The sequence below is a fragment of the Polypterus senegalus genome, chromosome 13 (genome assembly GCF_016835505.1).
Source record: "Polypterus senegalus isolate Bchr_013 chromosome 13, ASM1683550v1, whole genome shotgun sequence".
In the NCBI taxonomy this organism is placed as follows: domain Eukaryota; kingdom Metazoa; phylum Chordata; class Cladistia; order Polypteriformes; family Polypteridae; genus Polypterus; species Polypterus senegalus.
In genome coordinates, this window is record NC_053166.1 from 121,421,665 (window position 1) to 121,439,837 (window position 18,173).

The 18,173-nt window shown below is 37.3% G+C and overlaps 1 protein-coding gene across 2 annotated transcripts in view; it reads right to left on the bottom strand.

Moving 5' to 3' along the window:
* The window catches only part of pfdn1 (prefoldin subunit 1), a 95,694-nt gene extending 79,218 nt beyond the window's left edge, over positions 1–16,476 (bottom strand). For both annotated transcript variants that reach the window (XM_039774931.1, XM_039774932.1), the window contains exon 1: positions 16,374–16,476. In XM_039774931.1, the coding sequence (XP_039630865.1) occupies positions 16,374–16,406 (33 nt within the window). In that variant the 5' untranslated portion in view covers positions 16,407–16,476. The remainder of the gene's footprint in view (positions 1–16,373) is intronic.
* Positions 16,477–18,173: the final 1,697 nt, after the last annotated feature.

Genomic DNA, 18,173 nt, shown 5'->3' on the forward strand with positions numbered 1-18,173 from the left:
TCCAAAAATATAACTCCAAAATATTTTTGCATTTATTTTTATATAGATGTTTCATATTATCATTTTATTTGTATGTGTATGTGATCAGATAATTGATCAACTGTAGGCTTAAAAATAAATCGCACATTACCCCTTATTTAAAATACTCTTTATAAGCACTGATATACAGATAATGCCATCTTATCATTCAAAAAAGCTTCCAAACAAATATCTCTTTCTCCAAAAACATTTGCTCCATTAAATTAGAACAATCTAGACGAGAACAGGCCACTCAACCCAACAAAGCTCGTCAGTCCAATACATTTAATCTTTCTAAAAAAACATCAAGTCTAGTTTTGAAAGTCTCTAAAATCTTACGGTAGTTTATACCAAGTGTCTACGGTTCTGTGTGTTAAGAAAAAGTTCCTAATGTTTGTAGGAAATTTACCCTTAACAAGTTTCCAATTGTTTCCCCTTATTTTTGAAGAAATCGTTTTAAAATAATAGTCATGATCCACCATACCAATTTCCTTCATAATTTTTAACACGTCAATCAAGTCAGCTCTTAATCTTCTTTTGCTTAAACTAAAAAGGCTCACCTTTTTTAATCTTTCTTCATAATTCATCCCCTGTATTCCTGGAATCAGCCTAGTCACTCTTCTTTGGACTTTTTCTAGTACTGCTATGTCCTTTTTGTAGTCTTGAGACCAAAACTGCACACAGTACTCTAGATTAAGCCTTGCCAGTGCATTATAAAGCTTGAGCATAACATTATATATTTTGTCCACTGTACTATTTATTGCACTTTTCCATTCCACATCTTTCATCAACATACGAGACACTAATATAAACACTACAGCTCAACTTCTATTCACGATTATTACGGCCCTAGGATTTCCGCGATGCGGAAAACATAGATGGAATCACAGAATTAACACATCAAAATGGATTTTACATTTAAAAATGGAAATGTGCTGAATTTAGAGACTGAAGGAGTGACTGTTACAAAATTTCCCAATATATTAAACAATTGAATAATTTGTAGTTCTATCATTTAGATACTTTTTTTCTAGTTTGTTGTTTTTCAAAGTAGAAATTCAGCCGTGTCTCCGTTTGTGCATGTGTTTCCTGTATGTAGTATCAGATACCCCAACTATGTCCAAAAAACTAATAAACACAAGCTTAACTGCAAAATTGAGGGTACAACAATATCCCGGTGACTTTTACTAATACGGACAACTTTTCTGCAAGTTTTGCCAGCATACCATATAGACTAGACACAAAAAGATACTTGCAATGACCATGTCAAATCTAAAACCCATCTCAAGAACAAGGAGAAATTAAGATCAATATGTGTTTCCTTTCAGATAACAATAGAGTGAACAACAAAATCATCAGATGCAAGACGTCAGTTTGTGGAAGACTTTGTGGTCATGTGTGCGGAGTCAGACATACTGCTCGAAAAAATGACGAAGATGCATCCTTTCTTTATTAAGCATTGTAAACAACGAGGCACGCTGCCAGAAAATGAGAGCAGTCTTCATCAAACTCATTTGCCCCGTGTCATTATGGATGCCTTTCTTCGAAAGATTTGTCGCAAGAAAATTTATGTTGTAGCTGATACCAGTGTTCTCAACATAGTGATAGGTGAGTAAACATTTGGCTGTATGGTAATTATTTTATGTAGGCAGTTCTAATTGTATGAGATGTATTCACTGTAAATAATTTAACAGATTAAATTATACTTAACTGGTGTTAGTAGTCTTTGCCATAGAAAAATGTTATTTGTGAAAGGTGCTGGTTGCTAACGGGTTCCCTTTTGAAAATTAACAATGAGATCTCTGGATTTAATAAATGTTTTGCCTTTTCCATTATAAACGGCACCTACAAACCTGGAAAGAAGAGCAGGCTTCTCCTCAGATGCAATGAGTCCTTAAAACCAGGTCTCTCTTTCTTTCTGTTTAATTCCTGGTAGGTAGCTTTTGCTTTTTAATGTAACTATTTTAAGATATGCAGTAGATGAAGCTACAGATGTATAGCTTTTTAAGCTACAGATGTAATGATGCACATTTTCAATCTTTATGGATTATGAATCATTTGATGTCATTTACATAATTACACAGGTACTGAAAACCAGTACTTTCTGGCAGATGTTATCTTTATGGAGAGCTGCAACTTTTCCATCTTTTCACAAGCAGCACTTCACAACAACCAGCTGAATCTTAATGACATTTTAGCAGTAGTTACAGACAATGCATCATACTGTCTGAAAGCATACCAGGAAGTTTTAAATGGGATTATGCCTAGCAGTATTCAACATACTTGTGTCATGTCATCAGTTTGGTGGGAGAGACCTGGCAGCACTATAAATACTTCAGAGAGGCAGCATCACTAGTGATGCGGGTAAAGTCTGTCTTCTTCAAGAAGCCTGCGATGAAAAGGAGATGTGCAAACTTCTTGTCAAAGAGATTGTGTTGACCAAGGCCCCCCTCCTGAGGCAGGAAAAGACCAGGTGGAATAGCTGGTTTGAATCAGAACGGTACCACACTGAACATACTCACCTCTACAAAGAGTTCTTTCTGGCTAAGAACACATCATCACTTGTTGTAACAAATATCCTAGAGCTGATTGAAACTGAGGAAAAACTGGATACCCTGAAAGTAAAATTAATCTTCATCTCAGAAGGATGCATCAAACTAGTCAGAGCTCTTACAATCCTGTGATGCACTCACTGCCCCACTTCAGTTTCAGCATACAACATCATGGAGGATCTGGGCTCCTACCTGATGAACAGAACTGCAAAAACATAAGGCTCTGGAGCCAAACCTGATGAGCTGTTGAATCAGATGGGCATAGGACAGAGGAGAGGAGTGATCAGTGCTTGACCACCTGAATGATGCATTCCAACTGGCCTTCACTAAGTTTTCAAAACACTGGAATGTCCATCCTTCGAAGGAGGTATATAAGTTGGTCAGAATGATCCCAGGCAGGCCCCTGCTATGAAAAAACACATTGATGGGTACACAAAACTGAAACTTCTCATGAAGCCATCAGCTGAGCTAAGTGAAGAATGGACAGCGTATTTACACTGTGCTTCAAATGAGGGTCTCTCCTCTTCTGTGGAGCTATGTGATTACTGAAAAGGTGCAAAACAGTGTTTTCCAGGGGTGACAGAGATAGCATTGCCCTACATATACTTCCGAGTCAGCCCAGTTAACTGTAAGAGGAGCTTCAGTAAATGCAAGACTCTCCTCACAGACAAGAATGAGTCACTCAGTGAGCTAAACACCAGGCACAGTACTTCAATGGGGATGTCCCTCCTGGAAATTAGTTTGAGACCCCTTAGCCGTTCATCCGTCCCAGAAATAAGTTCAAGATCCCTGAGTTAGCTGCTCATCAGTTAGTTCATTTTGCAGCTCATTATATTCTGGCTGCTGATAAGGAAAAAAAGGAATCAATGGTTCTGAATGTTAAAACGCAAGTCAATTACAATTAAGTCAGTAGAAATGCGGTCCATTAGCAGCAGTACTTATTTACCAAATAGGAAAATTGCAGTATTAAAAGCCTGAGGCCACTGCAATCCTCTTGGATTCACACTATAACATTTTCCTTTAAAAACACCATTTTTAAATGATAATAATCTCCATTCATATTAGTGTTTAAATACTGTTTACAAATGTATTGCTATCCACACTAAAACAAGCAAAAATGCATATGAGGTAGATGTGAGGGACTGTATAGTGCAAAATTGTTAATCCTATACTGGTCATGCCCACATTAAGCAGAAAATCCTTGAAGAGACTGTATAGTGCAAAATTTTACAGCCCAGTAAAAATCAGATTCCCTTGTGTTTTATGTGCTTTCAAGACTATCAGCCTGTGAAGGACTCCCATAGCACGTTCAGAGCAAAGTAAAAGACAAATTATTAAAGAAGGTATAGCAAATTGCCCCCGTGTCTCATTAATGAACTGATTACAGTTGAAAGTAACAGTCTTCAGAACTAGAGTCATGTTGTCACTAAATAAAAACACAGCATACGTTAAAGTGACAAAACACATAAAAATAAAAGCGATTAACTCTGTATTCACTCATGGGTGGATTGATTGTTAGCAGTCCACAACAATTGTGAGTGCATCTTGAAGCAAACAACATTTATAAACCTAATACAATAGATAAAATAAATAAATGTGTGCATTTTCACTTTACTGCATAGTGCTTTCATGTCTCTGTCCAGTAATACTGTGAGCCCGGCTGGATTCTACGCCCATCCACTGTTAGGCACCTTGTTATTTAACTTTGCTGCAGAATGTGCTTCTTTTTACTGAAAGGATCACGTGTAAGAACTAAATATTGATAAAAGAGGTTGTCACCTTTGTTATTTACAACCTTATTTCACTGTGCTTTGCATTTTTCACTACAACAATAACACTGCCAAAGGATTTATCATAAAACTGCAGTGACTGGTAAATAACTTGCCTTTTGTGCATGTATGCAGCTTTCAATTTATACAAAACACAACTTAGAAGCACACAGGTAAAAAGTACAAGCGCCATATGGTAAGAAACTCATCTATGCCTGCTATGCAGGAGTGCTTTTGTTCCATGAAGGATATCCAATCAGTGAATGTGATCTTGCAATTAAGAGAATTCAGTCAGGTAAGGATCATGAAAATAAGTACGAACCAAGCAGAAAGTGATTATAGTATCTTTTTCAGAAAACTTCCATTTTCATCTGTCTACAGCATAATGCAAAAACTGTGTTAACGAAAGTATCAGGGTCTATGGAGCAATTTCAGAAATCTTTGTTTTCAGGGCTTAAAAATGGATGAGGTAGTGTGGATTAAAAGCAAAAATGAAAACATCTGCATTTTTAAAACAAAAACATACTAGTGTGGTTTGGGCTGAAGTCTGACAGTCCTGGTAGCAATAGATGTTTAAACTACTCTGAGACATCAAAACAAATAAGTGAGAATTGTTAAGAAGCAAAACAAAAAAAAAACAGTCTGTCATTTTTTGTTCATTTATAAGGCACAATAATCTTGCCAAACATATAAATCATAAAGAAGTAATTAATTATCACATAAGTATTCAACTGGTTGATAACAAAAGTTGAAACAGCTATGATGGCTCCCAAGGTTTAAGTTTAGAAACTACTGAAAAAAAATAAATAATATACTGACATATCATGCCTATTATAACAACACATAACTGATGGTTTAGTTCTTTTAAAACATTTGGGAAAGAAAAATGTGCCAGAAGACCTCTGAATGAATACTGTAAGTTGTAATTGTTACTGTATTACTCAACTACTCCCTCCGAATAATGAAGGAAAAAAAAGATCAATTTACCTTTGATGCAATATGGAGTTTAAAGTTATTAAAATGAGCTACCAATATCTTAAACAAATAACAGTAAGTATAAACTGTGGCAGTATATTCCAAAATATGTGCTTTGATTTCATATACTGTACATTTCTGATGTGCTCTATAATGTATCAGGGTCAGGTCAGGTCGGGGAGCATTCACTGGTAGAGCAGGTTGCTGCACCCACCACAAGACGAAACAGATCAAGATCCTGGTTTGCAATCCCTCAGTCAGACACACGATCCAGTTCCACCCTCCGGAAATGACCCTCTATCTGCTGTAGCCAGGTGTTACATAGGTGTCCTCCTCTTGGCCTTGTCCAGCTGCTTGGGTCCTCAATTTGGAGGATCCTGTGAGCCAGATCATCAATATTGCGCCAGTTGGCTGTAATGCCACAACTGATGCTCCCTCACAATTCAGGTAATGTGCCTCATTACATGCATCATTCCATGAACAACCGCTCATTTGACACAAAGTCAAATCAGTGGTACCCAAGGATTCTCTGAAGAGACACAGTACCAAAGGACTCTAAAAAGTACTCTAAAGACTTGGAACTTCATCCTTTTGCATAGATATCATGAGCACCACACGCCATTTTCCAGCAACTACTTGGTATTATACAAAGAATTTTTCCATTTTGTGTTTGAACATACTTTCTGTTTGTGCACTAATCTAATTTTCTGGAAGTATGTATTTAACAACAAGTTAGCTTTGGACATCGTGAGCATACAGCTGCTCAACTGACAAATAAATGCCTCCAGAAAATGTGCTGTTGAATTGATGATAGGACTCTTGACCAATTCATGCAGGGAAGAGATGGGTTTTCAATTCAAAAGTGTGACCTTGTGTGAAGGGGTTTCCTGTTTTCTGAACAATTCCTGGAACCAATTATAAATGGATGCTGAGGTAGGCTGGCAACATCTCAACCATGGGTTATGAAGTACATGTAAGAAAATGTTAAGAGCCTTATGCAGAGCACAACCCAGTACCCGAAGCACTATAACTGTACATACTCTGTACTACTGTCCTAAACCTTAACATTTCCATCATCACATTTCTGAGTTGGTGTGAGACTCTTTTCCTGAAATCCTGGCTTTGGTTTGCACCAAACATGTCTACCATTGTTTTTGGGCAGAGAATTATACCTTTGAATCATCTGTCCTTAGCACATTCTTCCAGAAGGCCTGGGGCCTCATGCATAACTCCGTGTGTAGAATTCACACTATAACATGGCGTAAGCACAAAAGCGGAAATGTGCTTATGCGCAAAAATACCCAGATGCATAAATCTGTGCATTCGTCTACTTCCACGTTCTTCCGCTACATAAATCCCAGTCAGTGTGAAAAGTAACGCACGTGCACACGCACCATCTCCTTCCGGAATTACGTCTCTTTGAATATGCAAATCAATATAAATAGCCCTTTAACTCTGCCTCTGTGAAAAGACAATGGCAAAAGCAGGGGGAAAATAGAAGAATTTCAGCGAATACCAAGTGGAGGCAAGGAAAAACGTACTATTTGTTGGTTTAAAAAGAGGTATCTATACTAATAAAAGGCAAAGCCCTCACTCACTTACTCACTCACTCACTGACTCATCACTAATTCTCCAACTTCCCGTGTGGGTGGAAGGCTGAAATTTGGCAGGTTCATTCCTTACAGCTTCCTTACAAAAGTTGGGCAGGTTTCATTTCGAAATTCTACGTAATGGTCATAACTGGAAGCTGTTTTTCCATTTACTGTAATGGAGATGAGCTTGAACGCCGGGGGGGCGGAGTTTCGTGTGACATCATCACGCCTCCCACGTAATCACGCAGTACATAGAAAACCAGGAAGACCTCAAAAAAGCGCTGAAGAAAACATGCATTATATAATTGAGAAGGCAGCGAAACAATAAGAAGCGAGCGAAAGTGACATATACAACCATATTCATGAGTTCTGCTACTGAAACAAAGCACGATGTAAACCTACACTTTAAATTAAGTTCATAGACAGGCTGCCGCTGGCGTTTGTAATTTAGTGCCTGCTCATATAAGGCCGTCCGTCAGCGCAATCCAATAGCAAACTCCCACTAAATATTCACGGGTGAAGGACTGCTTATGCAGAGGAAGATGAGATGGTCAGGGTGGTGTTTGACACAAACTCAGCGAAACTGCGAGAGAAAGTTTTAAGTGCCAGGACTAAGGTAACATTAAATACAGCCATGGACATAGCACGAGATGGCACCAGCACAGCTGGGAACCTTCGATGCATGTACACCGAACGGCTCACGTGAACTGACGAGTGCACAGATAAAAGCAACAGTTCCAAAGAGCTGAACAAAACCAATTACACAATTGAAAAGGCAGCAAAAATATGAAGCGCCTGATACATACAAGCATATTCATAAATCCAGCTACTGCGGAAACAAAGCACACGTGGAAAAGTCAATGTCCCGCTAAAGGAAGACAGTGTAAAAAACCCGTGCATGCAGTGTGTCAGGTCTCAGATAAAGAAGAAGACGAGCTGTTTATTGATGCAGTAAGAAACGAATCGATGAATGAAACCTGTCATCTTTACAACGATTGACAAACACGGAATGTAACTTGAACACAACACATCCTACAAATACGAACCTGATTGAAAGAAATAATGATAATCAAATCCTTGATGACAGCAACACTCAGTAACACTCACAAAACAAATACTGTATATTGACAGTCATGTTACGCTATTTTTAAAATGTTCCCTTTTCTTTTCTAGCTTTTTAACACACTACTTCTCCTGCGATACGCTGGTATATATATATGTATATATATATATCCCGATCTACATACTAATAATGGATACTTTATTCGCCATCAATGATTGTTTTGGTAAAGCCATACTCAGTGTATTCATTAGATGAACGGTAAAAAGTAAGAGCGAGGGAGGATGACTTATTGAGGCATGCAGGCTGTAGTGCCAACTCTATCTGAATTGCGCTGATCACATTTGAAAAATATATCTTTTCAAGTTCTATTTAGTCCATATGTGTCAAACTCAAGGGTCAGGGCCACATCCGCCCGGCGTAATTATATCCGCCCCGAGATCATTTTATATACTGTATTATTGTTATTAATGGCCCGGTATATGAAGCGCTGGTAACACAATAAACTACAGATCCCATAATGCAGCGCTTCAGCTGCCTTGCCAACACTTACCGCTAATCAAGTCTAGCTTATGATGCTGCAAGTTATTGCGGCTAGCTCACACGATGCTGAAGAGAAAAGTTGATTCTGAAAATAGAGCCTTTAAAACCGATGGGAGGCTGAGTATATGTTTACTGAACCCGTGTGTCTCATTTGTGGAGCTAATGTGGCTGTAATTACAGAATTTAATCTAAGACGGCACTATGAGACAAAACATCAGGGTAACCTGAATGCAATGCAGAAGATACAGAAAGCAGAAGAATTAAATAAGAATCTGACACTTCAGCGGACGCTTTACCTGCACAATCACAAAGTGATTTCAAGTGAAGCTGCTTTTATGGGAGACACAAATGCACAAGTGCAACTTGCCCCACTTTCCCTGTTGCCAAGTAATGTTAAACCAAGTCGCCACTACGGTGTTCCCAAATACGCACTTTGCTGATAAACTGAGCGCACTGAGTTTGCACGGCGCTTTGGTGACTTTGAAGAACAAAAAGTCCTCTACATGCGGCTCAACCTTGTGCATGTTTGGTAGCACATATCTGTGTGAGAAGCTCTTCTCAGTGATAAAGACTAACAAAACAGCACACAGGAGTCGCCTCACTGATGAGCACCTGCAATCCATCCTGAGAATCTCCACAACACAGAACCTCACACCAAACATAAACGAACCTGTTGCCAAAAAAGATGCCAGGCGTCCAGCTCTAAAATGACATATGAGCAAAGACAACTGAATGATTTGATTTGTTATTGCTGAAAGGAACACATTTTATTTATATTTCCAGGTTTTGTTATGCAGCATGTTCATATTTGAATTTGTATAATTTTGACAGGATATATTTTTATGGAGAGCAAAATCTTTTGGGATATTTAAAATCTAAGTTTATTTTTATATAAAATTACATAAGAGTAAAGAAATTTGAATGTTTGTTCTTTTAACGCTTACTTTATTTCTAACTTGTATAATTTAGACAGGATATATTTTATGGAGAGCAAAATATTATAAGTTGTTTAAGGTTTGAGTTGATTTATTCAGGAATAATATTCCTGTCTGTTTTACCATTCCTACCAAAGATATTTCTGACGACTAAATAAAAATTCCTTCTATTTAAAATTTAAATAGAACTTGAACAAATACGATAGTTCATAATATCCACGCAGACTTGCACGTAAGAGCGGAGTTATCCGTTTAACAAACAGCGTATTGCACTGATAATGAAATAGCTGTGTGTGTATATATGTAGATATGTATGTATATGTATATATATGTTTATATATGTGTGTGTATGTATATATATATATATATATGTATTTGTGTGTATATATGTGTGTGTATGTATGTATATATGTAGATATATATATATGTATATATGTGTGTGTGTATATATATGTGTATATGTATAGATATGACACAACACTCATCACTCACAACAGTGACAAAACAATTACATTGACAATCATGTTACGCTATTTTCAAAATGTTTCCTTTTCTTTTCATTGCTTCTTTAACACACTACTTCTCCGCCATGGCTGGTATTTTGCTAGTAAACAATAAAAGGAAGTTGATCGAGTGACATAGAGTGTCAGAGAAACTGGAAAGCTCAAGTTCACAAAGTCACAGTGCCTGAAATAAAAAAGTTTTCAGATATCAAAGTCGCCATGAAAAGGCAAGTCGAGCCCACCGCCTGAGTGTCATATGAAAGCTTATTAGGGTACAGAGAAAAAAAATAGGCACACAGTGGGGAAAAAAGCACAAAATGTCATCTTTAATCTCAAAATTTCCACTTTAATCACGTAGTTTATTGTCATTAAAGTAGATCATAAACTTCATCTTAAAATCGTTTAATTTACTAGTTTGTCAAATCCCATCGTGAACTCAAAGTAGCACGCTTTTGTATTTGATCTTCTATGTGCTCTGTGTGTGTGAATCACTACATGTTTCTTAAATGGGCTTTCTTCCTCCGACAGGACACAGAATCCATTACATTGTAATATTACTGCTCTCTGAATAATTAAAATACTAAGATGTATTTGTGGTATCATTTTTATGATGGTAGGAGTTAAAGCATGTTATTAAACATGGGAACCTGGTGGTGCAGTGATTGTTCCAGCCTCACAAGATGCTTGCTTTGCCGGTGCAACCTTCGATGAAATAATTTATTGCAGCAGTCCTGTCTCTTTCAAACATACTAACATCCACTTTCTGTCCTTCCTTTTCTTTATCCAAATACCCAATCACCACACAATCAGCTCTGTAATATACGCTAAGCCATCTGTAAGCTTAGAATGCTGATTCTTCAAAACTTTTAAGGAACATTGAAATATCTTCATGGTACATGTTTAGAAGAATACAGCGAGAGACAGGAACAATCCAGAACGGACGCTAGCTCCTTGCTAGCGCTGTGACACCGTGTTCGTTTATTTATTAACAATATAGATTATTTAAATTAGGTTAAAGTTTTATCTGTATAATATAATAAACATATTTTCCTGCATTTCATCTTAAAAATGATCATCAACATATGTAAATACGTGCTTTGTAAAGTGGCTCAGGTTGTGCAATATTATAACTGTATTGCAATTTTACAGTGAGGTAATTGTACTTATAAGTACAAACAGTTCTACAATGAGCACTTGATGGACTGATTGAGTGCATTTATCATTCTTGGGATGAAACTGTTTCTGAACCGCGAGGTCAGTACAGGAAAGGCTCTGAAGCATTTGCCATATGAGAGCAGTTCAATAGACAGCATGTCTGAGGCAGCGTGTGCTTGATGCTGTATACCAATAATTCTCTTTCCAGTCAGCTGCTGTACAGCTGTGATTCCCCACTCAGATACAGTGATATAAATACTCCAAGTGGTGCAGTGAGAGGTATATGGAAAAAGATGATCCGCTGTGGCAACCCTTAACAGGTGCAGCTGAAAGAAGAAGGAGGTGCAGTGAGAATAACACTTAAAGCAGCTATTGTATTTAGAATAGTTTGACCATTTTGTGGACCATTGTATTGTTATAGGTTAATTACAATCAGATGCATTAAAATAATAGACGATATCCAGTTAATTTCAGTGTCCCAAATCGCACTTTGCTGATAAACTGGCGCACTGAGTTTGCCCGGCGCTTTGGTGACTTTGAAGAACAAAAAGTCCGTCTACATGCGGCTCGAACCTTGTGCATGTTTGGTAGCACATATCTGTGTGAGAAGCTCTTCTCAGTGATAAAGACTAACAAAACAGCACACAGGAGTCGCCTCACTGATGAGCACCTGCAATCCATCCTGAGAATCTCCACAACACAGAACCTCACACAAACAGAAACGAACCTGTTGCCAAAAAAAGATGCCAGGCGTCCAGCTCTAAAATGACATATGAGCAAAGACAACTGAATGATTTGATTTGTTATTGCTGAAAGGAACACATTTTATTTATATTTCCAGGTTTTGTTATGCAGCATGTTCATATTTGAATTTGTATAATTTTGACAGGATATATTTTTATGGAGAGCAAAATCTTTTGGGATATTTAAAATCTAAGTTTATTTTTATATAAAATTACATAAGAGTAAAGAAATTTGAATGTTTGTTCTTTTAACGTTTACTTTATTTCTAACTTGTATAATTTAGACAGGATATATTTTTATGGAAAGCAAAATATTATAAGTTGTTTAAGGTTTGAGTTGATTTATTCAGAATAATATTCCTGTCTGTTTTACCATTCCTACCAAAGATATTTCTGTCGACTAAATAAAAATTCCTTCTATTTAAAATTTAAATAGAACTTGAACAAATCGATAGTTCATAATATCCACGCAGACTTGCGTAAGAGCGGGTTATCCGTTTTAACAAACAGCGTATTGCACTGATCTGAAATAGCTGTGTGTGTATATATGTAGATATGTATGTATATGTATATATATGTTTATATATGTGTGTATGTATATATATATATATATATGTATTTGTGTGTATATATGTGTGTGTATGTATGTGTATATATGTAGATATATATATATGTATATATATATATATGACAGCAACACTCATCACTCACAACAGTGACAAAACAATTACATTGACAATCATGTTACGTTATTTTCAAAATGTTTCCTTTTCTTTTTCATTGCTTCTTTAACACACTACTTCTCCGCTGCGAAGCGCGGGTATTTTGCTAGTAAACAATAAAAGGAAGTTGATCGAGTGACATAGAGTGTCAGAGAAACTGGAAAGCTCAAGTTCACAAAGTCGCACAGTGCCTGAAATAAAAAAGTTTTCAGATATCAAAGTCGCCATGAAAAGGCAAGTCGTAGCCCACCGTCTGAGTGTCATATGAAAGCTTATTAGGGTACAGAGAAAAAAAATAGGCACACAGTGGGGAAAAAAGCACAAAATGTCATCTTTAATCTCAAAATTTCCACTTTAATCACGTAGTTTATTGTCATTAAAGTAGATCATAAACTTCATCTTAAAATCGTTTAATTTACTAGTTTGTCAAATCCCATCGTAACTAAAGTAGCACGTTTTGTATTTGATCTTCTATGTGCTCTGTGTGTGTGAATCACTACATGTTTCTTAAATGGGCTTTCTCTTCCTCCGACAGGACACAGAATCCATTACATTCGTAATATTACTGCTCTCTGAATAATTAAAATACTAAGATGTATTTGTGGTATCATTTTTATGATGGTAGGAGTTAAAGCATGTTATTAAACATGGGAACCTGGTGGTGCAGTGATTGTTCCAGCCTCACGCAAGATGCTTGCTTTGCCGTGTGCAACCTTCGATGAAATAATTTATTGCAGCAGTCCTGTCTCTTTCAAACATACTAACATCCACTTTCTGTCCTTCCTTTTCTTTATCCAAATACCCAATCACCACACAATCAGCTCTGTAATATACGTTAAGCCATCTGTAAGCTTAGAATGCTGATTCTTCAAAACTTTTAAGGAACATTGAAATATCTTCATGGTACATGTTTAGAAGAATACAGCGAGAGACAGGAACAATCCGTAAACGGACGCTAGCTCCTTGCTAGCGCTGTGACACCGTGTTCGTTTATTTATTAACAATATAGATTATTTAAATTAGGTTAAAGTTTTATCTGTATAATATAATAAACATATTTTCCTGCATTTCATCTTAAAAATGATCATCAACATATGTAAATACGTGCTTTGTAAAGTGGCTCAGGTTGTGCAATATTATAACTGTATTGCAATTTTACAGTGAGGTAATTGTACTTATAAGTACAAACAGTTCTACAATGAGCACTTGATGGACTGATTGAGTGCATTTATCATTCTTGGGATGAAACTGTTTCTGAACCGCGAGGTCAGTACAGGAAAGGCTCTGAAGCATTTGCCATATGAGAGCAGTTCAATAGACAGCATGTCTGAGGCAGCGTGTGCTTGATGCTGTATACCAATAATTCTCTTTCCAGTCAGCTGCTGTACAGCTGTGATTCCCCACTCAGATACAGTGATATAAATACTCCAAGTGGTGCAGTGAGAGGTATATGGAAAAAGATGATCCGCTGTGGCAACCCTTAACAGGTGCAGCTGAAAGAAGAAGGAGGTGCAGTGAGAATAACAACGCTAAAGCAGCTATTGTATTTAGAATAGTTTGACCATTTTGTGGACCATTGTATTGTTATAGGTTAATTACAATCAGATGCATTAAAATAATAGACGATATCCAGTTAATTTCAGTGTATTTATAAAGCCACATCAGGGATGTGGATCTAAAAAAGAAAGGGTAACCACACAGGAACAGCAGCACTGTTTTGATGCTGGGTGCCGCCAGTCTGCAAAATCGAGCACAGAACTTGCATATGCCAGGATATGAGCTACTGTGGAAATGTGCATGGCTTTTTTTTAGTTTAGGTTTTATACGTCATAGAAACAGGCTTGGGCAACATTTTTGTGCATATGCACTGTTCATACATGAGGTCCCTGGTCTTTGCTAACTGTTTAGTGGCACACTGTAATCTTGCTGTAATGATCCTTTTGGACGGAAAAAAAAAATTTTCTTAGCATAAATTGTAAGAAAGAGTAGCTAATGACCAGTCATTAAACGCAACTGTTGCTCGATGGAGGAAAGTGCCTTTTCTTCATATTAACCTTTAACTGATTTAGCTAATACTTTTAGTAAAATAGCAAGCGATATACCCCTTTCCCATTTCTGTCAAAACTGTCTATTCCATATCAAGTCGATAATGAAATAATTAGTTAAAGACAGACAGCCTGATCTTACATACTATATATAACTGACATATTTAAAGAAAGGTTTGTGTTTGGGATTGGTTAAATATGTCCCATTCAAAGTTATTTTGTAAAAGTATATAAAAGAATGGGCCTCAAACCCTGATTTCTAGGCATGACTGTAATGATTCTAGGGCATAGTCTTTACTGCAAAATAGACTTTTCTGTGCGACATAAAAAAAACACATGCCCACTCAAAAATAAATTGAAAAATCAAAACCATAACTCTCTGCAAAGCAATCCACACTAACATTCATCTCCAAAAAATGGATTCTTCCATATTACTTTTAGTTAATATGCACTGAAAATGACTATTTTTTTAAGATTCACCAATAAACAAATGTGTACACATTTTGTCTGAAAATATTTTAATTAGTGGTCTATAATCTACACAGTGAACTTTACTATCCATCTTGTATGATTACAGGTAAGCTTACTATTAGTTCAGAAAAGGAATACATCTCAGAGACGAGTACATTTACAGCTCTGACAAGGTGGTTCACCTGCTCATTTACAATTGACAGATCACCACAGAGAAGTGCAGTTTTAACACCTCTGCTACACTGCATGACAGCACAAAACTCAAACTTACAGCTAAGAAATATAACAATGAACTACTAAAGACCACCGCTGATGTGCAGCTGAAGTGGAAGAGAAAATCACCCTACCATTTCAAAGAGTTTAGTGAAGTAGTTTGCTTTGGTCAGTGACTTCGAAGAGAAGGCTATGCAGCGGTGCTGACAAGTTGCATCAATTCTACAAAGAATCGGCTCATGAGCCACTAGCAGGAGGGCCTATAAAAAAGTCAAGCCTGCAATGTCGCTAACAATATTCTATTTCATCCAGTGTGGCAAAGGCGAGCGGTCCCTTAAATGATAGCGAGCCATCTAAAAGAACCATGCAAAGAGTAAAAGGAACCATTCCGGCACACGGTGCTGCTACTAAAATATAATGACTTCTCCCGACTTTTTGAGCACGCGGTTGGGACTTTCCATTAAAATGACTTACGCCACTCAGAGCGGGGGCCGCTGCTTAACCCCGTATGGAAATCCATTCATTCATCTTTTAAAACGCACATGCAATTGTTGGTCACAGGAAGCATCTGTATGTCTCGGCAACAGCGGGCATACTGTGGGCCGGTCCTGAACGTTTAGCGGCCTAACGCACGCATACTGTATTTATACCTGGCCAATACATGCGAAATTAACTACAGTCAACCTCGGCACTCCTACTTCTACTAAATACATCAAAATGAAAAGTGTCGTTTATTAAGTACCCTCACAATTTCAGTTTCCACATTCTGCAAACGGTTAGACAAAGCAACCAGATAGGCACCCACTACTATTATAGCTATGTACACAAACTGTATGGCACAAGGGACACAATTTTACCAGATGTACCACTGCTCTAATTCCAGTTTTATTATCGACCGACTGCAACACCACTCCCATTTGAGCAACACGCTTCTAACGGTCAAAACGTAAAGTTAGGGTTGTTCTTGATCTTCTCTGTTTCCTAATTGCTAGTACTGTACGTATTAGTTCAATCTATTAACAATGTGTTTCTTTTAGAGTTTGATTTTTTTATGACACTAATAATACCCAATTTTACCTTTTTCAACTCCAAGTCGACGGGGGCCGCCATATTGTTTAGAGCTTACTGCGCATGCATCACAAGTGTGACGTAATCGTTCACGTCACCGCCTCAGAAGAGACAGTTGCGCCTAGACGAGGGAAACCTGGGTAATTCCATCAATCATACGTTTGAGGAGTGGTGCATTCCACTAGGTGAATTGTTAACACTGACCGGCTTTTTGCAGTTCCATATGTAGGGCTACTGTGTTAATATGTTAGTATAAAGTAAACCTAGTAAATGAGTTGGTGCCATTGTTGAGTCAGTGAAGAAGTATGCCCTCTCCGCCCCAAGCAGCTGACCTCCTGCTCTCACTGTCCAGAGCATTACACACTCCAGAAAGCGTGTGGCCGTGTCAGATTTCCGAAGGGAAAGGGGATTTCTCGGCGCACCCTTAGCGCGTGGGAGAGCTGTTTTCCCGAGTAGATACTGGAACTAAGAGAAAGGTTGTAACTGTCGTGGTGCATAAAAAGAAAAAATGTTGGATATTGCGGACCCCGCTGTCTTTCGGACAGCAATTTAATCATGAGTCGTTCCCGCTTTTAACTTAACTCTTTGTTTAATTAGCTGTCTGTTCTTGTCTTTTTTGGTAGGAATTATCCATTATATGATAAACGTTTGTATGAAATTTCCATTTTTATTACATTTTTGTCCTAACTTTGACACCTCATTATGTTTTCTTAATAGAGGTTCCGAGTCTAGAAAAAAAATGTGTCGCTCAACCCTCTCTAACATTTTGCCGTCAGAATGGGCATAATTTTGTTTACTACTCCATCTCCACCTCTTAGCTTTTTTGGTACCAGCCTTCTAGTCGTCTGCTTCTAGATGATAGGTTTTCCTGTCTATACATTTTCATTCAGGAAAGGAAAAAGGCTGCTAGACTGTTTTTCAAGGGGAAAACATTTATTAGTTTAAACTATCCAGACATTTTAATTCTAGAATGTCCAAATTAGCTGTACTGTATTCATAAGAAATGTAATGATTTATTCATGAGGTAAAAGTACTTAATAAACAAGGAAAGTTGCATTACATATTTAAAAGTTTAAAATTATATGCCTTAAATGTTTAAAGTCTAAAATTCTCAATTGTTATAGACACTTATAACTTTTCACCATCTGAACAAGATCCTAAGAGTGCTAGATCTGTAGTAAAGAATGAAAAATAACATATTTGTAATCACTGACCTTGAAGTAGTCTGAAATGATACCCTACATGCTTATGTTTGAAATGTCTCATATTTCATCTTATGGGAGTGGAGCTGGCTAGGACCACTTATAAAGAGTCAAAAATACAAAATATTAGCATAAAATAACACTCCAAATGCCTATATTATCAATCCACATTTCTTCAAAATTTTGAGAAAATGAGTAACTTTGACCCCTTGTATCCCTTTAGGGGTTAAACCTCTAGGGGTTGGTAGATGTGAAATGCACAACAACATGTTTGCTGAAGATACCACTTGATTTAATTTTTATCATAAGAGTTTAATTTCCTGCACAAAGTATGGTCCAAAATGCCCAACAGAGGGAAGTCTTTTGGTCTAAAGGAACAAAAGGGAACGCTGAAATGCTCATATAACTAGACCTTGAGATGCATTGAACAGTATATCATATGTGGGGGTTTCCTCATACAGGTAAGTCAGGAGGCGATGGACAAGAAAACTGAAGTGATTTCAAAATGTTCATAAGGATTAGGCAAGATAGTCATTGTGTTCAAATGGCATGGTGGTAAATAGTTATCACTGCTGCCTGCAGATTCTTAATTTTGAAGTGTGAAATT